The 24,812-nt window shown below is 42.3% G+C and overlaps 1 protein-coding gene across 1 annotated transcript in view; it reads right to left on the bottom strand.

Annotated features, from left to right (window-relative positions):
• Positions 1-2,720: 2,720 nt before the first annotated feature.
• Positions 2,721-24,812, bottom strand: part of LOC122801555 (E3 SUMO-protein ligase RanBP2-like) — a 2,328,503-nt gene continuing 2,306,411 nt past the window's right edge. Inside the window, exons 22-23 of the mRNA XM_044070992.1 lie at positions 22,803-23,137; positions 2,721-3,230 (exon numbers count right to left, since the gene is read on the bottom strand). Of these exons, the coding sequence (XP_043926927.1) occupies positions 2,916-3,230; positions 22,803-23,137 (650 nt within the window). The 3' untranslated portion in view covers positions 2,721-2,915. The remainder of the gene's footprint in view (positions 3,231-22,802; positions 23,138-24,812) is intronic.

The raw sequence follows: 24,812 nt of genomic DNA, 5'->3' as shown, positions 1-24,812 counted from the left end.
TATTCTACTGCCTATGTTGTAGTTCATGGGTACAGAGTTTTTACCAAAGGAGATGACAATGCACTTCTTGGCATTGAGCTTGAGGCCATGGCTTTGACATCAGGCATCTGTCTCAGTGAGGCCCTTTTGTAGGATGTCCACATCGTTAGGAGTTTCGATTATGGCTCCTAGTTTTCAGTCATCTGCGAACTTAGTTAGCCAAAGACCTTCTGTGTTAGCCTGTACTTCAGAGAAACAGATACCAAACAGGAGAGGACCCAGGACTGAACCCTGTTGTACTCCACTTGTTACTGGTATGAAGTTAGATTTGGAGTCTGCTACTTTCACTGTGTGGGTTCTGTCAGTGAGCCAGTTGGCAACCCATCTTGTGACATAGGGATTTATACCTAGTTTAGTGAGTTTATCTACAATTCCAGAGTGGGGGATGGTGTCGAAAGCCTTAGCAAGATCTAGATAGGCTGTGTGAACCACCTTACCCTTGTCTACGGCTTTGGTGACTGCTTCGAAGACTATCAGGTTTAGGAGACATTATCTGCCTTTTACAAACCCGAACTGGGTGGGGTCCAGAGTTTGGAGATTACCAATGTCTTTGTTTATAAGTTCCATGATGACACGTTCCATGGCCTTGCAGACCAGACCAGGCTAATGGGGCAGTAGTTCCCAAGGTCTGTGGTGGCTCCCCCTTGTGGAGTGGGATAACCATCGCTGTGCACCATTCAGCAGGCACAAAGCCTGAGGTGAGGCTATGACTGAACATGGTACTTAGGCGGGGTGCCAGTTCGTTCTGTAGTTCATGTAGAATGCAGCCTGGGATGTTGTCTGGTCCCATGGATGCTGTGTTCTTGGCTTTGGAGAGTGTGGTTTTTACCTGTGCAGCCGTGATTACAGGAACTTTGCATTCTTCCGGTATAGAGATGGACTCTTTATGGGGTGAGAGGGGGGTAAAGTTAGCACTGAACCTATCTGCCAGGATGTTGGCAAAATCAATTGGGTCTGTATATTTAGTGTCATTGTGCTGTAACTCAGAGCAGATCTGAGTGTTGCCATTGAGATTCTTGACATAGCTATAGAATGCTTTGTGGTTGTCTTTAGAATCAGTGGCAATTTTGTTTTCATAACTAGCTTTGGAGGATTTTATCAGGGATCGCAGCTTCTTACTGAGGCTGACCAGGGAGCTCTTCCACTCATGGAATTTTACTCTCTTTTGCAACAGTTTCTTCCTTCTGTTGTACACTTTGTTTATGGCAGGGAACCACCAGATTGGCTTCCTTTTTTTGGAGGATAGCGTCTTGGTTCTGTTTGGGATAGCATGATCCATACACTCATGTAAGTGCTTATAAAGTGCAATTGTGTAGGATTCAGTAGCCGTAATTGTATTGTCCATCTGCATGGGTGTCATGAAGTTCACCACTTCTGTCTTAAGCATGAAGTTGGCTTTGGATAAATTTTTTACCTTGGTTTCCTTAATGGGGGGGTGGGGGTGGGATGTGGATATCTAGGGTAATTAGCTTATGGTCGGATCGGACCAATGAGGCATTGACTTCAGGTGTGGAACACCGGTCACTCATGTTGGTAATGACTAGATCTAGGATATTGTTGCCCCTGGTGGGGTTGTGGATAAGTTGATCCAGGGCTTTGGAGTTTATGAATTCCAGAAAGCGTTGAGCGAAGGAGTTGGTACAGGAGTAGTTTTCCCAGTTAATGGTAGGGTTGTTGAAATCGCCCATTATTAGGGTGTTTGGTTGAACCCTAATTTTCCAGTACATCAAGAAAAGAGGAGTGAGAATCCTGGGGCATTGTGGGTGATCTGTAGCAAGCTGCAATTTGGATTGCAGTTTTGCCCAGAGTTAGTTGCACTTGGATAACCTCGGCTGCATTATGCTGAGCAACTAGCCTGGAGGTGTGGATATCCTTAATGAATATGGACACACCTCCGCCTTTGGTGTTCCGGTCCAGGTTACATGGCCGAAATGTGTGGTATGAGTTATAGCCTGGTAGTGCAGGGGTGCTCTCTGGAGCCTTGAACCAGGTTTCAGTCACTGTACAGATATCTATGTTCTCCATTTTAAGGAGTGCCTCGAGTGAGTGCATTTTGAGATTTAGACTTCTAGCGCTGAGTAGCATCACCCTCAGTTTTTGCTTGCCTGTTCCTGTTACAGTGGTGAATTTGTCATTTGAACCTTGCCTAAAAAAGGCACTATAGGGGCGGCAAGAACCTTAGCCAGTATCCGGAATCCCAGGTGTGACAGGTGCAGGCCATCTCTGGCAAAGCTTCGTGGTCTGTCGACCATGTCATCCCAGGCAGACAGATACTGGATCCCTTTAGAATGGTACCAGAAGCTTAGCCAATTGTTGAAGTCAATCATTTTGTCCTTGTACTGAGGCATCATTCTGGGTGATGGCAGAATGCTACTCAGGGCTAGGGTCATACCTGGTCAAACATGGTTATTTATTCCCTGTATTGTTACTCATCTGCTGTGAAGCATAATCTTTACTCCACTCCTCCACTTTCTAAGGACAGCCCATATCTATTAAATGAACAAAGTAGTCACTTATTGAAGTTTCATCCTGAATTCTTTTAAAATTGTAGTGTGAATCTCATCAAGCTCCACTGCTCTGTACTGTAGTTTAGAGTTCTTACCAAGTATTTTCTTCCACTATGCAATCCACAAATTATTTAGCTATATGTTCAAAGAAACCAGTACACTGACATACGCAAAGAAAATATACTAATTACATTTTTATTTTCACTTATTTCACAACATGCAAACACTTAAATGTAATAATTAAAATCAAAGTTTGAAGAACTAATCCCATTTACATTTATACACCTTACATTTATAGAACACAGACAGTAGCTGGATCTTTCCTTACTGCTAAGATTTGAATTGTTTACACAAGTCGCTAGAGTAACGTTAAGATTTCTGAAGCTGACCACAGTCAGTTACTACAATTTTTTTACTTGGTGTTCCAGATTTTGAACCAAAAGTCTCTATTTTTTTAACAGTGTCCATACCATCTTTTACAAAGCCGAAAGCCACATGTTTAAAATCCAAGTGTTCTGCTTTTTTAAGTGTAATGAAAAATTGTGAACTGTTTTTGTCTCGACCAGTATTTGCCATTGACAATATTCCAGGTCCTGTATGTCTCACATCAAAATTTTCATCTTCAAATACTCCTCCATATATAGATCTGCCACCAGTGCCATCTTGGTTTGTGATGTCACCTCCCTAAAACAAAAGAACTTCGTTACTGATAAAGCTAGAACATTCTGCCACTATTTATCTTCTTTTGGGAGAAAACAGTGAAATGCATGCTTTCAATGAATTGCAAATCTTACCTGATGTTATAAGTCATGAGATGTACAGAACAGGATATAGGTTCAGTATTCTAAATCTTCCTTACCTGCTGACTTGTCATCTATATAATGATCGTGTTTAGCCATACAAGGTTGATTTTGTCTATATCCATCTTCACACACACACACTTTACTATGTCAATCCTGAAAATCAAAATCCTGAGACTACAACACTGAATTAGAGGATACCCCCCCCAACACACACTTTTGCAAGAACCATATTAACACTCCTCCTGTGTCTGCACTTGTAGAGAGATCTGACATTCAAGATTTTTAGTCAGTTGTGCATGTAAACTTACCACACTGCACTACTTTCATCATATTGATCCCTGTTTGCAAGTAGTCATAGCTATGTGGATAGATTATCCTAGCTTATTACATTTGGGAAGTAGAAGGGGAAGGGTACAGGAGCCCCTGGAGAATGGTCATAGTAAAGCCTAATCTAGACCTAGAGAAGGAATCAAGCTTGTAATGCCTTGTAAAAATATGTATATAGGACCAAGTTGCTGCTTCTAGAATACAACTCTTTCTAAAAAGCCACAGACAAAGCCAAAGCCCAAGCCCTGGTAGAGTGGGCCTTGACCCTGCTTGGGATAGTTTTGTTGTGGTGAGTATAACAAAAGATAACACAAATAGTTTGGAAATAGTCTGCCTTGACATAGGATGCCCCTTTTCATCTTCACAAGAAATCGACTGATCCAAAGATATGAAACAGTTCTGTCAAGACAGCACCAGAATTGTCTGTGGACATCCAAGGTGTGGAGTATCATCTCCATCTCTCATTTTTAGATTTGAGGAAAGAAAACAGGGAGATTGGAGCTTGGCTGAAAGGAAACTTGGATAACACTCTAGGCATTAAAAGGATAGGATTAGTTCTGAAAGAAACCTTGCCTTGGAGGAAAATGAGATAGGGTTGACTCACCATAAGAGCTTGTAACTCAGATACTTTTCTTGCAGACAGAGCAAACAGTTTTCCATCTTAAGAACCTCACGTCAGCCAGATCATCTGGCTCAAAAGGAGCAAGTTTTAGTTTCTCTAAGACAAAATTAAGATCCCAAGGAGGAGCCACTAGTATTCTTACAGGGCTTTCAAGCAAAATTCTTTTAAAAAAAATTTGACATGACAATGCATTGAAAGATGAGAATCTATGGACAGACGTACTGAAATGGCTGATAAATTAACTGTGATGGAGTAATAAGGCCACAGGATAGCAACACACAAACACTGCAAATCCTGACTAGCCTTGAAAAGGTGCAGTTTATATTGCTGGCAGAAACTAGAAAACCTTTTCCATTTGCTAATATGTGATTTTCTAGTAGCAAGTTCTCTTAACCCCATTAGTACCCGCTACAAAGTCCTCAGTAAACAGGTGCCTGAAGAGAATTAAAGCCATCATCCAAGGCAATCGGCTGAAGTTGACAGGGGTCAGGGTGCATCAAACACCTGAAATCTTTTATTATATCCTGTCTGTGGCAGCTTTTGGTAAATGGCCATGGCCACTTTCAAAAGAAGGGGTACCCACTGTTGCTAGGCCAGAAGGGAGTCACTACAATGATCTTGAGACCAAAGCACTGTTGTGGAATCCAACCCTATGAAAGCAATATCTCTCACCAAAGCGAGTGATTCCAGCACAGTGGTACAACTGCTGCGTTGTCACCTCACAGTAAGAAGTTCTCCGGTTCGATTCTAGGCTGGGGTGCCTTCTGTGTGGGGTCTGCATGTCCTCCCTTGCATTCATGTGGGTTTCTTCCAGGTGCTCCGGTTTCCTTCCACATTACAAAAACATGCATCTGGAGCATTTCTCCTCGGGCATCCACTGAAAACTGGCTTCATTCCAAGTCAGACTTTCCCAATAAACAAATGTTAAATAAATAATTCCTGACACTTTGAAAAAGACTCTTCAAATGATAAGCAAGTCATCTCATTTTGGAAAAATGTGGATACTCTGCAGACTGCAATGAGCTATAACTGGAGCTAGACACTTTGTGAACACACTTGGTGCAATGGGTTTTCCAATGGATAAAGCAGAGAAAAAAATAGTTGTGTAAAACCTTATGATAACCATAGATGTCCTCCTTTTCGATGTTGCAGTATTCTTACTGTGGGATCTTCCACCTCAGGCGATCTGAACGTCTGCTCCTATACAAAAGGTTTCAGCCAGGTTGCTGTTGCGTGAGACATCACAAGTAAGGCCATAAATCAGGGACCCTAATTCATCTGAGTGACGCTTCCAGGTGCACCTGCAGTTAACTCCTACTGACGCCTCTAGGCATCAAATATTGCTTGTTCATATTTGCATCAATAATTCCAAAACCATGCTATGTACAAAATTTTAAATATTTCATTTTAAAGCTTACACAATGGCAAACTCAACTGCATTAATATTTGATCTATGTCTAGTGCAGGTAAATAGATATTAACTGTTGTTTTTATGATATTAATTTATATAGATATAATTTTCAAATTTTTCTAAAGATCTCAACAACCAAGTAACAGACATAACACCTTAATCTCATATAAAAGGGCTCAGCTGGATGAATAAAATGTTGCTGACAGTATGTGTATAACTTGAGTGGTTGCTGAGATACTGTAGATTGTTTACAAAATATTACACATGCACTAGTCACTGCATTTACTATGACATATAAAATTTGGTTTAAGACCTAAAATATAAAGAATACTACCACTATAAAAATAACTTGTGCTGGAGAGTTTGCCATTTATACTTCTTGTATAACCCCTATAGTTCCAGAGATATGAACATTTGTTTGAAATGCGAGGGCATAATTTGATTCTGTCAAAAGGCTTAGGCTCCGCCCATTGGAAGTTACAGTGCAAACTTCCTCAGCTCTCCTGGAGTGAACGAGTTAAATGTGACGTCTGCATGCACAGACCTCAGAACTAACTGCCCAGTCAGACAGTAGCGTGGGAGATGCCAAAAGATGTCCTTCAGACTGGTGACATACCAGAGACTGTCCAAAAATGACCCTAGTGCCCGTAGGGGCTCTATGAAGACCCCTAGACCTGTAGATATGAAAATAGGGGGTCAGGAGGGAGGGAAGGAATACTGCAACATGGAAGAGAAGGAGATCTAAGGTTATGGTAAGATTTTACACAAGTATTCTATGTCCTTTTATTCTTATGCTGCAATATTCTTACTGTGGGAGAGTCCACAGCTCAGGAAGGAGGAAGGGTGGAGGTAGAGGTAGCGGAGTCCAGAAATCCTTGCAGGATTGCCCTTGCAAAACCTGTTTTGGAAATATGGTCCAGTGTGTAATGTTTGGCGAAGGTATGTGCCAGTGGACCAGGTGGCTGCTTCAAGGATTGTAGCTGTGTTTAGGCCTTTGAAGAAGGATTTGGAGGAAGCTACTATAGTAAAATGAGCCCTGATTCAGGTTCTTTCCGTGGTATAAGTAGCAGAAATGGATGGTTTTCCTTATCCAACAGGAAATAATCTGTTTGGAGACTGCCTTGCCCAGGGCTCTGGGGTGGAAGGAAACAGAGTTGATTAGATTTTCTGATGGACTTAGTTTTGTCCACATAAAATCTTAATTGCCTGAGAACATCCAGTGTGTGTAGTATTCTTTCACTGTCAATCTGGGGAGTGGAGAAAAGGTTGGCAAGTGAATGGGGACTGATTTAGTGATGGCTCATTGACCACTTTGGGCATGAAGGGATTGGTACGCAGGGTCACCCTGTCTTTATGGAAGATAGTGTAAGGAGGGCATGCCATGAGTGCTTGTAACTGATACCCTTCTTGCTGAAGCGAGGGCTACCAACAAAACTGTTTTCCATGTGCACATCTGCAGGGATGCAGAAGTGGCTGGTTCAAATGGAGTCAGCATAAGTTTCTCTAGGACATAATTTAGGTCCCAGGGTGGTGGGGTAGGCTTTCTGGGTGGTCTTATTTGCAAGACCCCTTTTAAGAACAATTTAACATCCAACCTGGAGAGTAATGGAGGTTCCAGGGGTAGGCAGAGACAGCACAGAGGTGCACTTTCACTGAAGAGTATGTCAGATCTGCTTTAATCAGCTTGCACACACAAGCTAAGACTAAAGGTACACCCACTAGTAGGGGGTCCTTATGTCTTTGGAGACACCATTTGGAGAATCTGTCCCATTCAGATATGTAAGATCTCCTTGTGTTAGGTTTTCTGGCCTCCTGCAGGACAGAAAGCACACCCTCTGTGTAGCGGTGTCTGAAAGGTACTAAAAGTTTATCACCCAGAGTTAGGCTCAGCATCGCTAGGCATGGATGGATGAGAGTTCACCTCTGTTGTGCGGGTAAGTCCACGTTGTGAGGTAACTTGTGGTGATTGCCTTTGATGAGTAATTGCAGAAGGGGGGGAAACAATGCTGCCTTGGCCAGTAGGGGAGTCACCAGCAAGATTTTGGCATGTCTCTCCTGATTTTCAGGAGGACTTTCTGAATGAGAAGGAAGGGTGGAAAGACATACAGAAAAGTACAGTTTTGTACCTACCATAAATGTAGATGTCCGATAGGTATGCATCTGCAGTCATAACATATGGGTTGTCCTGCCTCAGGCAGCCCTCGGTCGGCCGGATTCCAAAGTCTGGGTCTGGCCTCGGCTGATGTCGCACTTCACCCGACGTCATAGCTCCTGGGGTATAAAGGCATCAGCCAACACCATTTTCCTCAGTGTTTCTTGCCCCAGATGCCAGGTGCCCTCTAGGAAGGCTAAATTTGGATAAATGCTGAAAATTCCAAACAGTAGCAAACAAAATATATATATATATATATATATATATATATATATATATATACATACATATATACATACAAACAAATACACCATAATAGATTCCCCCAGCTAGCTGAAAGAGGGGTAAGCATCCTAGGAATACCACAGAGGGGAAGGAGGGTGGGTAATCCTGACTGCAGATGCATACCTATCGGACATCTACATTTATGGTAGGTACAAAACTGTACTATGTCCTTCAAGGATGCATCTGCAGTCATAACATATGGGTAGAATACCATAGCCTAACTGGGGGAGGAGGCACTAAGATAAAGATGGTGTAGTTAAGATCCCTTGTAAAACTGCAGTTGCAAAGCCTGCTCGGGATCTGGAGTATAAAGGAAGATTGTAATGCTTGGCAAATGTATGCACGGAGCTCCAAGTAGCAGCTTCTAAAATGTCTTTGGTAGCCACTCCTCGTAGAAAAGCTGTAGTGGTGGCTGTAGCCCTTGTGGAGTGAGGCCTGATATTTTCAGTTGTCGTCTTTCCATGAAAAGAGTAACAGAATCGAATGCAATTTCCTATCCATTTTGAAATTGTCTGTTTGGAAATTGCTTTTCCTTGCACTCCTGTTGCATATGCTACCAGAAGCGGGTCAGTTTTTCTGCTGGTCTTAGTTCTGTCCAGGTAGTAGCGCAGTTGTCTATGTACATCCAAGCTGTGTAGTAGCTTTTCCCCCCTGTTCTGTGGGTTAGGGAAGAACGTAGGTAAATGAATAGCTTGGTTCAAGGATACCCTGGATACCACCTTTGGCATGAAAGTAGGATTGGTTCTCAGAGACACTCTATCCTGGTGAAAGATAAGGAAAGGCTGTACTGCCATTAATGCCTGTAACTCGGATACCCTTCTTGCTGAAGTGATTGCTAGAAGGAAGGCAGTTTTCCAAGATAAGAACTGTAAGTCTGCTGATGCAGCTGGTTCAAAAGGGGGAAGTGTTAATTTTTCCAGCACAAAATTGAGATCCCATGCGGGCAGAGGTGGTTTCCTTGGAGGTTTTACATTTTTGATCCCTCTTAGAAATTGTCTGAGGAGAGGTTGAGAGAAGATAGGAGGATCCATGTTGTACTCTGCTGGAATTGCTGAAGCATGAATCTTAATGGAAGAATAGGACAGGCCATTGTGGAACAGTTCTGCTAAGTATTCTAGGATGTGTGCTAGGTTTGCAAGCGTGACATCTGTTCCTTTGATGCACTCCAAATGAGGAATCTCTTCCATTTGGCTGAGTATGTTTTCCTTGTGGAGGGTCTGCGAGCCTCCAGGATAATGTCCTTGACCCTCTGAGATAAAGCAGGTTGGTTTTGTTTTATGCAATTTTCCAGGCAGTTAGCTGCAGCGTTTTCAAGTTTGGATGCAGGGTCTTGTAGTTGTTCTGTGTTAGAAGTAAAGGCCATAGAGGTAGAGGCCATGGGTTCGTCCGAGACATGCTTCTCAGTAGCGGATACCAATGTTGCCTTGGCCAGTCTGGAGCTATCAGAATTACCTTTGGCTGTTCCTCCCTGATCTTCAGTAGAACTTTGTACATCAATGGGAGAGGTGGGAAGGCATAAACTGTCAGGGCCTTCCAGCTGAAAAAATGGGAGTCCACCCTCCAGGTTTGTGGGTGGTATTCTCTTGAGCAGAATTTCTTCAGTTGGTGGTTGAGTGGGGAGGCGAACAGGTCTATTTCTGGCATTCCCCATTTCTTTGTTATGGTTTTGAAGATATCTGGATGCAGCATCCATTTGTGAGCATCCGTGGTAGTTCTGCTTAATTTGTCTGCTAGTGAATTCTCTTTTCCTGGTACGAATCTGGCCTGCAGTTGAATGTTGAGATTCAGGCCTAGGTTCCACAGCTCCATTGCCATCTGGCATAAAGGGTAAGAATGCGTGCCTCCCTGTTTGTTGATGTACCACATGACTGTGGTATTGTCCGTCCTTATCAGCAGGTGTCCTTGCTGAAGGAATGATTTGAATGCCTCTATTGCATGCTTCACTGCCAGCATCTCCTTTAGATTTATGTGTAGATTCAGCTGGTCTTGGGACCATAGGCCTTGGATACACTTGTCTTCCATGTGTGCGCCCCAGCCTAGGTCTGAGGCGTCCGTGGTGATGGTCTGCTTTGGTTGTGGTTTGTGGAAAGGCAACCCTCTGTTGGTCTGGCAGGCCTGAGCCCACCACAGAAATTCCTTTTTCAGGCATGGAATGATTGGTATCATGGTTTCTAGACTGTCTGTGTTGAGACCATACATTTCTTAGGTACCACTGTAATTTCCTCATATGCAGTTTGGCATGTGGTATCAAGATTATGCAGGATGCCATGTAACCCAAGGCCTGCAGGACTTTCCTTGCAGTAAGCTGAGTCTGTCTTGTCAATGCCGTGAAGTAGACTGGAAGTTGTTTTTGTTTTTCTTCTGTGAGAAAAGCCATCTGAGTTATTGTGTGCAGTTCTGCACCCAAAAATGTTATCCTTTGGGATGGCACTAGTCTTGACTTCTGTATGTTGACTGTGTATCCCAAAGCTTGCAGCAGTTGTATGACATAGGCCAAATCCTTTATTATTTTTGTCTTGTTGTCCGCTTGTATTAGGCAGTCGTCCAGGTATGGGTAGATTTGAATTCCCTGAAGCCTGCAATGTGCAATTAACTGATGCCAGGCATTTCGTGAATACTCTGGGTGCAGTAGATAAGCCAAAGGGCAATGCTGAGAATTGATAATGCTCTGATCCTGCAAGAAATCTGAGGTGTCTTCTGCAATCTGGTCGTATAGGGACGTGCAGGTATGCCTCCTTGAGATCTAGAGTCACCAGCCAAGACTCCTTGCCCAACAAGGGAAGAAGTTGCTGTAGGGTCAGCATCTTGAATTTTGGTACAATGAGATATGTGTTCAGTGCGGACAAGTCGAGAATAGGCCTCCATTGAGTTTCTTTTCTTGGTACAAGGAATAGTCTGGAGTAAAATCCTTGGCCTTGTTCCATAGATGGTACCTTTTCTATTGCTCTCATCCTTAGTAAGTTGATGACTTGTTTTAGAGCCTCTGACTTCTGGCTTGGTGGAAGGTTTGGCATTCCTTTCTTTTTTGGTAAAGTGTGGAAGTGAAACCTGTACCCTTTGTCTATTGTTTGCAAAGTCCATTTGTCTCCTGTAATGCAATGCCAGTTTTTTGAAAATAAAGCTAACTTTCCGCCCAAGGGTGCTTCCAATTGTTTCCTGGTAGGCTGAATCAGAGCCAAGTCATTGTGTCTGTCCTGTGGAAGTGGTTGCAGTCGCAGCTGTGGAGGCACTCCTCTGGTTGTCAGGTTGCCACTGACGGCCCCTGTAGGCACCCCTTGATTGACCTCTGCCTCTTGGGCGTCTATTTCTGCCTCTCTGTGTTCTGGTGGTGTCTGGAAAGGACCAATTCTTTGAAGGCCAATTTCTGCTGAACCTCGGAGGTTGGACCTGCAGAAAATCCTTGACTGTTTGCACAGATTTTGCTTTTTCTTCCACTTTCTTTAGTACCTCCTGTGCAGGGGAGCCAAATAAACTTTGTTTCTCCATAGGGGCATCTAGGAGTTTAGACTTAACATGGTCTGGCAAGGATTGCTCTTTAGCCAGGCATGCCTTGAATCACTGCTCCAGTCATAGCTGATCTAAATGAAGCCTCCAGTGCATCATAGCCACATTTTAAAAATGATTACTGACCTGCTGAGAATTGTGTACCAACTCCTGAAGGGACTTACGGTCTAAAGGTTCAGGAGAGGAAAGCTTTTTATTCAGCTGATCTAACAAAAATTCCTGGTACTGTATCATGTGAAATTGACAGTTTAAAGCCCTAGCAGAAAGAGTAGCAGATGTATAAACTTTTTTACCCCATCTCTCTAATGCTCTTGATTCTCTTTCAGAGGGTAGGGGGTTTTTGGCAGAGGCAGCTGCAACACCCTTGGGGCCCTGAGAAATGGTTTCTGGATCTGCAGCGTGGGCCTTGTACAAGTGGAAGTGAGAATCCGGGACCCTGTAATATCTGTCAGGTTTGGCAGGGGGAAGAGAATCAGGGGCTGAACAGGCATCATTGTATGCATCATCAACAACTGATAGTACAGGTGGTATGGCTAGAGGCCTATGCTGTGGTAAGTGTAAAAAAGTCCTTAGCCTTTTCCTAGAATCAGAAAAATCCTGACCCTGCCATTGGAAATGTTCCCTCATTGAATGTAGAGTTTCCCCAAATGAAAATTCTTCTGGGGGGGAGGCAGAAGGAATGGAGTCTTCTGCATCCGAATCCTCATAAGGTCCTTCCTGATGGTCTGATAAATTTGATCCATCCGAGGAATAGTCAGAGGAAAGAGGTTCCGGGGGTTCAGTCCTAGGCCTTTTTTCAGGAGGGGGTTGTGTGGCCCTGTCTGGGTGAGGTTGGGATCCCCTGATCAAAGAAATAAGGTCCTCAGCGAGGCTGAGAATCTGAGAACTTGAGGAAGGTCTGTGAGGGGGAGCTTTTGTAGGTAAAGCCTTGGAAAGTTTAGCTGCTTTAGCCCTGGAGAAGGCCTTAATAGACATAGAAGCAGGGGGTCTAGCTGCCCCACGTGCAGGAGTAGAAATGTCCAATGGAATGGTGTCGGACAATTCTTGTGTGCCTGCTTCTTCGGTAGGAATTTCTGTAGCCGACTCAGCCGGGGCCTCTGAGGTCTCGGTCGTCGGAGGCATGCTTGCGGCCGAAGGAAGAACCGGGGACTCTGTTTCAGCCGAAACCGAGACACTCGCGGTAGGCCTAACCGTGGTTTCAGCCGAAACTGCGGGCCGCGAGTGTCGGTCCTTTTCCTTGCGTTTTTTAGCTAAATGAGTAGTCGGAGTCTCCGACAGCATTTTATATGCAAAAGCGGGACCAAAAAACTCTTCTGCAAACTGCGACCGACGTCTAAGTGTCCGTCGGTTGAAAGAGGCACAGGCTAAACAAGCTGATACGTCGTGGTCTGGGCCTAAGCAAGGAAGGCAGTAAGAGTGGAAATCCTTATGAGGTATTTGTTTCCCACAAGTTAAACTATTTACTTTTTCTGACATCGGCTGAGGCAAGAAAGAGTCCCCAACGGGGTACTTAGCTTTTTTAGAAGTCTTCGGTAGCTGAAATCTCTGGATCTGACCGACCGGCAAGAAAGACTGAGGAAAATGGCGTCGGCTGATGCCTTTATACCCCAGGAGCTATGACGTCGGGTGAAGTGCGACATCAGCCGAGGCCAGACCCAGACTTTGGAATCCGGCCGACCGAGGGCTGCCTGAGGCAGGACAACCCATATGTTATGACTGCAGATGCATCCTTGAAGGACATCCGTCCCTTCCATGAGATGGTGAAGGGGCCCACTCTCCAAGCTATGGAGAGTGGTGTTTGGTACAGACTGTTGTCAGCTGTCTGTTCTGGGGGGAGGCAAACAGCTCTATATGTGGTGTACCCCATCAGTGGACAACGTCTAGGAAAACTTCCCTGTCCCATCCACTCGTGATGTAGAAAGAATGATCTGCTTACAGCATCTGCCTGAAGGTTTTCCCAGGAAGGGATTTACGTTGCCTGTAGGAATAAGTTCTGTGAGACTAACTCCCAAATTTGCATTACCAGCCTGCATAGGAGGTAGGACTTGCCCCCCCCCCCCCGATTTGTTGATGTACCACATGACAGTGGTGTTGTCTGTGAAGATTAGCAGAAAGCCTGGCTAAAGGATAGGGGGAAAGGCCTTTGGGGCTTAATGAACCACTGTCATTTCCCTGACATTGACATGCGTCCTCAAGAGGGATACCTGCCAAGGTGCTTGTACGTTGAGTCTCTTCATGGTAGCCCCCCCCACCCCAGATCCAATGCATCTGTGTGCAATATGTTGAGCTGGTGTGGGTAGTAGGAGGGATAGTCCTGGATTCCTTTGTACCTGTTGTATCCACCACCTTAGTTCTGTTAGTAGACAAGGTAGGAAGGGTATTTGTAAGTCCAAAGGTTAGTTGTGCTGGGACCATACATTCTTTAAATACCATTGTAGCTTCCTCATGTGCATCCTGGCTAGGGGAAGCATAGGGAAGGTGGCTGCCATAAGACACAGGAGAAACAAACTGTCTTGCTGGCAGCTGGTCTATCTGGAGGAGGTCTTGGAAATGGTTTGTTAAGGAGATTACTTTGTCATGGGGTAAAAATGCCCTCATTAGGTCTGTCTAAATCCTGCACTCCAGAAACACCTTGTCTTGTTCTGGGGACGGGGATGATTTGGGGAGGTTCAGTGTGAAACCTAGTGTCTGAAGCAGGGACAGAGAGAACTGGAGACTATTTTTGAAAGTCTCTTCTTTTTCTGCAAAAATCAAAATATCGTCTAGATAGGGATAGATCGGTATGCCCTTGGTCCTGCAGAAGGCTATGGCAGGAGCTAGGCATTTGGTGAAAACCCTTGGTGCAGTGGACAAAGCAAAGGGCAAAACAGTAAATTGAAAATGAGAGGAAGGCCCAGCAAAGCGCAAGTATTTCTTGTGGTTTGGGTGTATGGGGATGTGCAGCAACTCAAAGTATCTTTTTTGAATTTCTATCATTTGGGAAGTATCCCGATTGAAGTATTCTTCCATCTTAGTGATGGTTTCACCAAAAGTTGTCCTCTGGAGGGGAATTTCCTTCAACAGAATCCTCATCTGGAGAATAATATTCCAGGGGGGAGGCCATTTGTGATGAATAGGTGACAGACTCCTCTGAGCAAGAGGAGAGGGCCTCTTCTTCTTCTTTCTAGGAAACAGAGGGAAGGACTGAGGCAGCAGAAGTAGGCCTTGGACTGAGCACTATAATAGAGGGGGCAGAGGTGGGATTAGGCCTAAAGGTCATGAAAGCCTGCATCAGGGACTAAAAGACTGCCAGTCCGGTTGTCCTTCAGGAGGTGTACATAAATGTTTAGTTTTTTGTCTTCTTTTAAAGGGAGTAATTTTGAGATACACTGTAGGCTTTGATTCTGGGTCCCTTAGCAAAGGAAGAAGACTGATTCCCGATACCCAGAAGGGCATCTGATAGAAACTGGTTCCCCCTGCAACATCGGGAATAACGGACATCTGAGACATCTCCGCGGATGTGCTGGCTTGCGCTTCAGATATGGCTACATCGAGGGGGGCTGTAGAAGCAGACAGCTCTAGTGGACGTCCCTCAACGCCTATACTGGCGGGGTGTCTGACGAGAGAAAGGCAGTGGTGGTAGGCCACGAAACTTTAGCACTTTTCTTTGGCGGTTCTGTCAGATCAGCCGATTCCGGATCCATCCTAAGGGCTAGCTTCTTAAGCCTTTGATTTTTTAAGTAGAAGTTAATGCCAGCCAAATGGCTTCTAAGAGTTTTAGGGATGAAGGATTGGCAGATGGTGCAGGAGGTATGGTCGTGTTCACAGCCTACACAAAAGACACAATGGCCATGGGTGTCCTCATGCAGAATATGATGCCTGCATTGGCATTTACCCTTCTTTGTGGACATCGGCTAATGTAAAAACCAACAAACCAAGCTCAAGCAAGTAATACAAGTAAGAAATCCCCAACAGGGTCCTTAGCTTTGGACGTCTTGATAAAGAGGAGCGATGCAATCATCTGACGTTTGACTGCGGCAGAAAGTTCTGAGGTCTGTGCGTGCAGACATCACATTTAAGGTCCCTGGTTTATGGCCCTACATGTTACATCCTACGCATCAACAGCAACCAGGCTGAAAGCTTTTGTATAGGAGATGACGTTCAGGTCACCTGAGTCGGAAGATCCCACAGTAAGAATACTGCAACATGAGAATAGAAGGACATCTGCTGTGATACAACTACACACAACCTTAAGCAATGCCTGAAGTCTGGATATATATTGATGGGATATGCATCTTTTAAATCTAGTGTGATCAGGAAAATAAAATAGGGAAGAAGCAGAAACAGGTTATGACTGACAGCATTTTGAACTTTGGCATGATCACAAACATGTTTAGGAAAAAGATCCAGAACTAGTGTCCAAGCATTTTCTGTCTTTGGCACTAAAAAACATCCTCGAATGAAAACCTTTCTAAACCTGGGAAAAATGAACTGGTTCTATTACTTCTTGGGACAGCATATGTTGAAGAACAGGGGGAAATAAAGGAGTATGGTCTGCTGGAGGAGGAACTACTGCCTGGAAAACGGTGATTTCCCTTCCACTGCCACCAGTAACCTTGATGAATGAGACAATCTGGTGCCAAAGAGAAAAAAAGTGGAGACTCAGACTTTCTGGAAAGGAACAGTGACTAGCAGGGTGTGAGGGGGACAAGGTCCCTTAAATAGAAATTCTGCCTCGTTAACTCTTTTTTGGGTGGGGGTGAGCGCTGAATTCTTTTTGGAACATCCCCAATCCATTTCTTCTGACATGGTTGTTTACTCACAGTTTAAGACTGCTTAGTGTTTTCTTTTTTTTTTTACCAAAACTGGATAAGGGTTAGAGAAAATGAATAAAAAATCTTAGAGATTCCCCTTTCATCACATTTTTGATCACCTCTGCAGCACAGGGGCCAAAAACTGAATCTATCCAAAACAGAATTTAAAATCTCACTTTTCACATCACTGGGAGGTTTGGAAAATGCAGCCAGGCAAGCCTCCTCAAAACAGCACCAGGAGCCATAGCCCTAGAGTAAGCATCAACTGAGTCATACAGTCTGGGATGATGTGAGGCATTGCCATCTGTACCAGGAAGGATAGGGCAGCACGTGAACCATGCGCCAGCATAATCAGCTGAGTTTTGTAGTTTTAGAGAATTTTGTGTCATTTAACTCATGATGACTTGTACAGATGCTTGAAAATGTATCAATAGTGTTGTTTTAACTGATTAAATGTATATGAAATAAACAAAAACACCACCAAAGGGTAAGAGCTCCTGCGGTTCCAAATATAAAGTAAATAAGCAGCAAGGTACTGACCATCCACAGAGGCTGTACACAGCAGATGTTGCCAACGAACACTAAAACGTCACTAAACAAACTAAACAAATAATGTAGAGATGCAGACCGCTAAATATAGTCCAAGTTTATTAAAATAGTTAGCGCTTTCACCACAAGGGCTTCATCAGACTAACACACAAAGAACTCAGACAATTTAAATAATGAGACATGTTCACTCATAGGTCAAATCAAGTAATGCATCATCCACTGCTCATTAATAAAGAAACACGAAGAGCAAGTCGGACCATTAAAAAAACATCTTCAGAGTACTTGTGCTTATTTTAGTTATGCCTTGGCCACTCCAAAAAGCCTTGCTGCTTTGGTTACACTCTTGGATACATTTGTAAGAGCCTTAGAGTGGTTGACTGGTGGCAGTGTGGTTACCTTATAGTCTAGGCAGAAGGCTACAGATAGTAAATCTGTGCCAGCCTTTCTAAAGAGAGAAAAAGAGAGAGAGAGAGAGAGAGAGAGAGAGAGAGAGTGTGTGTGTGTGTGTGTGTGTGTGTGTGAAAATCAAATATCCCGGGTGTGGGTGTGTTGGCTACTTGGGACTGGGACACAGTGCTCCAAAGTTAGTCGTGTTTGGGATCTGGAGGGGGAGGGGGGGGTGGAGAAAGACACACAGTCAAGTCCAGTCCCAGGTCTGGAGTGTGCTCTCTTGTGCTCTTGGGGGAAATCATGCTTGACTGTAGAGAGCTGCATCTGAAAACAGTGTAAATTCATTCCTGTTTTTAGTGACCATCTTTCACCGGTATCATTAGCGAGGATTGAGGCTCCTTGATTACTGCCACAGTGTAGAAAGGCTGTCACACACCAATCAATGAGCTGTGACTTGAACAATGGAAGAAACTAAATTACTTGAAGATTTTTCTCTCAAGAAGAAGCTGCAGACAAAACATTCCTCATATATTCAGACTTAGTTGGAATAAACTAACATGAGCCTAACAAATCACAATTCTGAAAATTAAATTTACAGAAGCGTATACTTTTCCCCTCATACTTGGCAATAATCTTCTCATCCTTATTAGAAAGAGTACGATTGGGAATAACTAAATGTTTAGCAGCTGTAGGATTAGCTGAAACTATAGCTGCTGGGTCAGGTTTGGGAAGACTATATTAAAAAGACTGAGAAACCTTATATTGTATCTATAGCCTTTTAAGGGCAGCAGGCCAACTATCAGAAAACTGCAGGCAGTGACACACATCCTCCAAAGATGACAGAACTGGAGGAATGGGTGAAGGCTCTGTAAATTCCTTCTGTAACAGCTCACTGTATGTTCTGAAGGACTGAGGAAGTACAGTGTTCTTCCACTGAAAACACTGGCACATTTTGGAAATAGTCTCACAAAGAGACTGCCCCCACACACAGGGAAATTAGAAGCAAAGTTCTCCTCATGGTCCAAGTTAGAAAACTGAGGAGAAAACCCTACATTTCTTCCCTTCACCTTCCTGTTCTCTGGAATCTCTTCAAGAGAGGTACGCTGTATTTTACCAAAAAAAAAGTCACCTTATAAGAACAAATAACAGCCTGAATTAAACCCTGAGCCTGATCCAGTAAACTTCCCCATCTAAAGAAATTTGAAGAGGAGTAGAAACAGGTTTAGTTTTGTGTTTCTATCTGACAGGAAATTGGGGCCAGCAGTGTTATTAATGACAGTAGCAGCAACAGCTTCCCCAGGGATGGGCACATTCTGACCAAACAGGGAAGCCTTCTCTGCTCCCGTTCACAGGACAGTCAAGACTGGCTTTCCCTTGCCCACTGAGAAGATCCCAACAGCCACAGAGGACTTGGCTAACTCCCATTCCATAGTGGCTGTAGGTGTTATAACGCAGGGATCTTGGGTAAAAAGAAGTGGCCTGAGAAACAAGCTATGGCCAAAGCAGTCTCATCCATCTGTGGCCAAGGAAAACTGCTTGCCGTTTGTGGTGACAAAGGACCTTTGTGGCCAGTAGCACCCACCATGCGATTGGTAGTTAGTTCCACAGTCAACAGCTTTTAAACAGACAGGAAAAAGGTGTGCTCCTGTTTAAATACAGCTAGGTCTTGTAGCAATCCATTAAAATACAAACTCTTAGGTTAAAAGTACCTTTATTAAACAGAAAAGTACAATAAAACAATGTAATGTGGAAGCCCCCCCCCCCCCCAAGGGAACTTATCCACCCAGCAAAGGAACAGCAAAAGCCAAAAGTCTATCTTTGAAAGCCTGCAGAGGAGCAAACTCTTCAACAGGAAAACTCTGAAGGGCCTGGCACCCAAAACCTGTCCTTTTAGTCAGCTCAGCTCGAGCTGACTGATAGTTTAGGCTTGTGGAAAGTGCCATGAAGCTTTAAAAACTGGCTGGCTGTTGTATCCTATGCAGGATATAACCAATATAGCTACGGCTACTGTAGTAGTGATCAACATGCTGAACATTTAAACAGAAATGCATTTGTCACAAATGAACAGAGTACAGACCATAAACATGTAACTTCTGGAGAAGCACAGCAGGGTATGGTATATGTTTGAGCAAGAATAGCCCATGTCAGCAATGTAGACGCTTCAAGAGGTCCAATTTCCACCAAATACTTCCCATCCAATTTGCACCTGAAACAATACAATTCAGGAAAGCACTGCATGCTCTTGTTTTGAAAATTAACTTATACCCGTTTACCAAAAATGCCAGCTGCATACAGCCCATTAACAGTGGAGGTCTTGAGAGAATACAAGCTAAAAAAGAAACAAAACTGACAGAAATGCAAATAAACAGTGTGCGATGGGTTAACATAAGGGCAATGCAAGAGAAGCAAAACATCATATAAGACTTCAGGGCATCAAGGAAACCAGCATCAGAAAAAGGAAATAGTACAATTCAGTGCACAAATAAAAATACAATTATATTACAACAATGGTAAAGACTATGACAAATCACCATAAAACACATTAGCAGGATATGCATATATATGCTTAGTGTGCACATATGTATGCTAAAACTTATTTAAAAGGTTGAAAATTTCAACCACTCCAATAAGTCTTCAGTTGAAGGACTATTACATGTGAAGATATTTAACTTGTGTTTAAACAGGTATTTATCAACTGTATCTGAGAAGAGGTGGTAAATAATACAAGCAAATGACCCATAAATTGGATAACGTGTCACAAATAAAATTATTTTTGAATTTGAGATCAACAGGTTGCACCAAGAATTACCCCAATAAAGGGCACCAAAGGACAGTCAGAAGAGTGAAATATTTATGGGCAAATTTCAAGCAAGAGAACTTTTCCATTTCTAGCTTATTTAGGTTATGAACTACAAAACAGCAGTGGGTTCAGGAAAAGTGACCTGCAACAGATCTAGCAATACAAATGTAACACTCTGACATTTAAATTGGGACTTGTAGATTAGAGAGCCGATGAGCAGAAAACAGGTCGTCTAGAGTTAAACTGACATGCTGATTCACAGATCAACTCTGGCTCTAAGGAACCCTCCTAGTTTCAAATTAGTTTTAGTAAGGATAACATTAATCCTTGTGAAATGTACGCTAGCGGGAAAGGGTTAAATATAGGATGCCTTGTGGACTGATGCTGGTGTTTATCCCACTGAAGTTAGCTTAAATGAGAATGTGGCACTAACACTGTTTGGCTTGTGGTTATTGGGCTTACTTGTAAAGTATGGATGTTCAGTAAAAGACCTAATGAAGACAGCAGTGTTATTACACGTGTGATACTGTAAAAATGCACTACAGAATGATCAGCTGCCAATTCATCACGAATTCATCAGCATACTGTTTTAGAACTTTCACAGCAGGGCTCCATATTACTGACGAAAATGCAAACAGGATGGGAATAGCACACCAAAAAGTAACAATAAATGGCATCATTCTTTCTCAGACTTAGGAAAACAACTGCTCCTAAACAAACTCAGTCCAGAAACAAATTCAAATCAAAAGTAGGTTCAGTTGACCAATAAATCCAAAAAAAAAAAAATCAGTCTAGAGGCAAATCCAAGTCAAACGTAGGTTGGATTGCCAAAATGACCAATAATAATCACTGAAGATATGTTTAATACAAAATATCAATTGCTTTCATTCCAACTGTAAGAGACTTCATCAGAATAAAACTAAAAAAAAAAATCCACATTTAAAAGCTCCTACAGGAGATATCGTCACAAATTGCTACGACAGGAAATCATATCTAAAACGTAAATGTAAACAAAAATACTTGTAAAAGAAATAAAAATGAATTTAATATAAACAAATGACTTTCAAACCATTTATCTAATTCTGGTGGCACATTTTTAAAATAGAATTGATGGACACATTTTTCATTCAAGCCAGGCAGAAATAAGGGATTGAATCTTATCTGCCAAATAAGTTCCTTAAACTTTAATCTATCCTTCCCATCTCCATCCACACTGCTGGATAAAATGCGTTCCAACACATAAAAAAAAAATTGCTGAAAAGTGTCACAACTCAAATTGTGCTTTGCTAAAGCATTGTTTACATTGTTATTACTGATAGCACTTGTGTATAAATTTTGCATCCATTTTGCAGACATAAAAGCTTGTGCAGGATGCATACCTGGCCTCATAACCAACCCAGATATACAATTAAATTTACCTGCTATCATAATGACTTTTTCAAAGTCTAACAAATAAATCAATGAACCCTCACATATAAACGGGCACTAGTTATAGCTCCCATATATACACATTTTGCAACCTGTATCCCTGGGTTCAAGTCCTTAGGAATTCCAAACATTTCTTTAATTACAAATTTAAGATTGATTTATCCCACATATGTGCATCCTGTGCCAGTACTTGTACCCTCAAAAATTTATGAACTTACCAGTGCCATCTGTAATGATGGTGTAAAGAATGATTTAACAAAGCACAGCTTGAACTGTGCCTCTTTCAACAAGTTTTTAGTGTTGGAATGTATTTAATTGGACAGGATGGATGGCATCTGGAAAGATGTTGTTTAAGGAATGGGTATGGCAAGTAAGGTTAATTGCCTCAGTCCCACCCGGCTTGAATGATCATGTGTCCATTGATTCTATTTTAAAAATGCATGTCATCAAAATTGGATAAATGGTTTGAAAGAGTTGTTTGCTTACAATAACAAGCTTTTTAAAACATTTTTGATTTGTTTAGATTCAAATTTGTGACACTTCCTGCAGTAGGACTCAGTGACAGCGTTTCCTGCAGTACGACTCTGTGACGTCATTTCCTGCAGTAGCTTTTACAAGTGGAAGATGTGATTTTACTTTTATTCTGATGAAGTCGCTTACAAGTGAGGGACAAAAGCACTTAATCTTTTGCATTAAACATTTTTTCAGTGATGATGGGGGCTGTTTTGTGAATTACTGGAACTCAATGCAGTTTTCTTTTTCTCCCTACTGTATTACCCAATAGAGCTTACTGTTCAAAAAATCATTCATTACTACTACTATTTTTTAATTCTTCAGTTTCTTCCCTTTGCAGTAACAGATTTCAAAGATCCACCCAACTTTTTAGTACACACAAGTCACATTGCTTTTTAAAAGAATTCATCCCAAACTGCATGGCTTAGCCTTGACAGTTAAAATCTACAGCTTCTGCTATTACTTGCTCCCAGTTTTACACATACAGTCTATTAATGAGTTTATAAGCAAGCTGCTATTTAAAAAAGGTCCTGCATTTATAGAACTTTTTCCTGTAGTGCTCATTACTGACAGGCATTAAAACATTACTACTACACAACAAACACTACATGTTAAGAACAAAAGGCCTACAACAACCTGAAGTGTTTTATGTGTACTTATAAATAGAAATTCAACATACCTGACAAACAAATTCTGGAATTATTCTGTGGAAAATGGAGTTCTTAAATCCAAAGCCCTTTTCTCCAGTGCATAATGCCCGAAAATTCTCAGCAGTCCGAGGAACAATATTTGAAAGAAGCTCCACAGTGAATCGACCAAGAGGTTCATCATCACAAGAAACATCAAAATATACCACCGGATTAGTCTCCACGGAGAGCTGTGCTGCTTTGGAAAGTTGCTCTTGACCCAACTTTGACATGTTTCTCTGACATTCTTCAAATTTTTCCTTAAAAGCACTGGCCAAATCTGGTATTTTGAATTTGGCAGCTAGCTGTTCCATCCTTCCTGAGCCATCTGAAAACAAACATTCATTACAAATCATTAGCTTAAAGATTAGCTTGAATTTTTTTAATTAAAACCATCACTAAATATATTTAACAATGGTACAATGGGGAGCCATGCACTTGCTATTAAGTTTTGCTTTTTTTCTCACAATCCTCCAGTATGGAAATGAACTAGTACCACTGAAAAGACTCTTAGAACAATTGTTTTGAAATTCAACAAAATGTGTAAAATGCAACTCGGTTTGGTGGTGTATAGTAATGCTAGAGACCACTGCTTTCACTGCACCACCTACAGTACTGTTCACCAAGTGTCTGATAAGATTAGAAATGGTCATCAAGGTTGCTGCCAGAGACCAGCTTTGAATTCAACTCAGCATTAAGCAGCTTTCCTGTCATCTTGCAAAACTTATCCTCAATCTAAATCGGGAAGCAATAATGCATGGCAATAAGTAACTGAGCACCCTAACAGAACAGGTAAGAAAAATATTCTGTTTCTAAAGTCCAATACCCTGGTCTATTCATTGGTAGAATGGGAGTGAGGTACACTGCTGGTCTCTGAGGAATGAGAGTCGTTTTGAAGGCTTCTACAGTGGCAAAGGTACCAAAGACCTTAGTGTGGACCCAAGAATTCCAACTGACAGGTTGGCAGAAGACCCTGCTTGGTCTTCTAAGAACAGACTCCACAAAAATCAGGCTATGTATATGTCTCTCTGATGACAACAGCAACAAACGGGGAAGACAGCAAAGACTTTAGGCTTTACGGCCCACCACTCCCTCCCAAATTTTGGTATCATTTTGGAGGACTGAGGAATCTAATGAATCTTCACTGTCAGCCTCTGATACTGAAGACTCCAGGAGACAGTGGATTGCCTTTTACACAAATGCTTCCCTCTTCTCGGCAGGGAAGGTTCAGGCAGCAGTGACATAGCAGCTATCACCACACATTTCTTGGTTTCCATATTACTTTGCTCCCACAAATTTTCATAAAATCTAATATTAGTATAGGATCTGTGGTTATTTTTGTCAGACTTCCTATGTTTAGTGATGATCCATTCTATGTTTGGTTGCCTGCATCATTCTGCTAAAAGCTTTTGTGCTATGGAGTTCTGAAACAGTTGCTTATAAGCAACCGTTTAAAACTCATGCATATTATCCAAACTCTCCCTCATTTTCCTTTTACACTCTGCAGTTGTTCTTGTTCTGTGAGATTCTACTTACTCTGCAAATCCTTTGTCAACCCTTCTAAAAAGTCCTATTACTACATTGCCAAATGTCTTTAGCTTATTTCTACCGTTTGTAAACTCCAATTTAATTTTATCCCATTCAATAGCTATTCCGTTTGGAGAAATTTCTACATTCCCTAATAACTCTCAAACAATTGCACTACCCATTCCTTAAATTCCTCTCTTTTTAACTGGAAGTAGGAAAAGGTCAGTGTCTCATTTTTATTTCATTACCCTGCATCTTTATTAGTGCAAAATCTGAAAGTTATTGGATGCATGTTAAAGCTTTCAGTTTAATATATATGCTTCCTGTGAAATATAATTTCTATTCAATATAGCCCTATTATTATTACTGCACACTGGGGAATATGTACATTTTCTCTGAGTTTCTACATCTGAATTCTCATCTTCTGTAACAAATATTTTCATATATGTCTATGCTCTCTCTTGCATTTTTCCTTC

The sequence above is a fragment of the Protopterus annectens genome, chromosome 5.part0, assembly GCF_019279795.1.
Source record: "Protopterus annectens isolate FY-2018-M chromosome 5.part0, PAN1.0, whole genome shotgun sequence".
In the NCBI taxonomy this organism is placed as follows: domain Eukaryota; kingdom Metazoa; phylum Chordata; order Ceratodontiformes; family Protopteridae; genus Protopterus; species Protopterus annectens.
The sequence above is the reverse complement of the archived record's forward strand: the minus strand, read 5'-3'. Positions and strand labels throughout refer to the sequence as shown.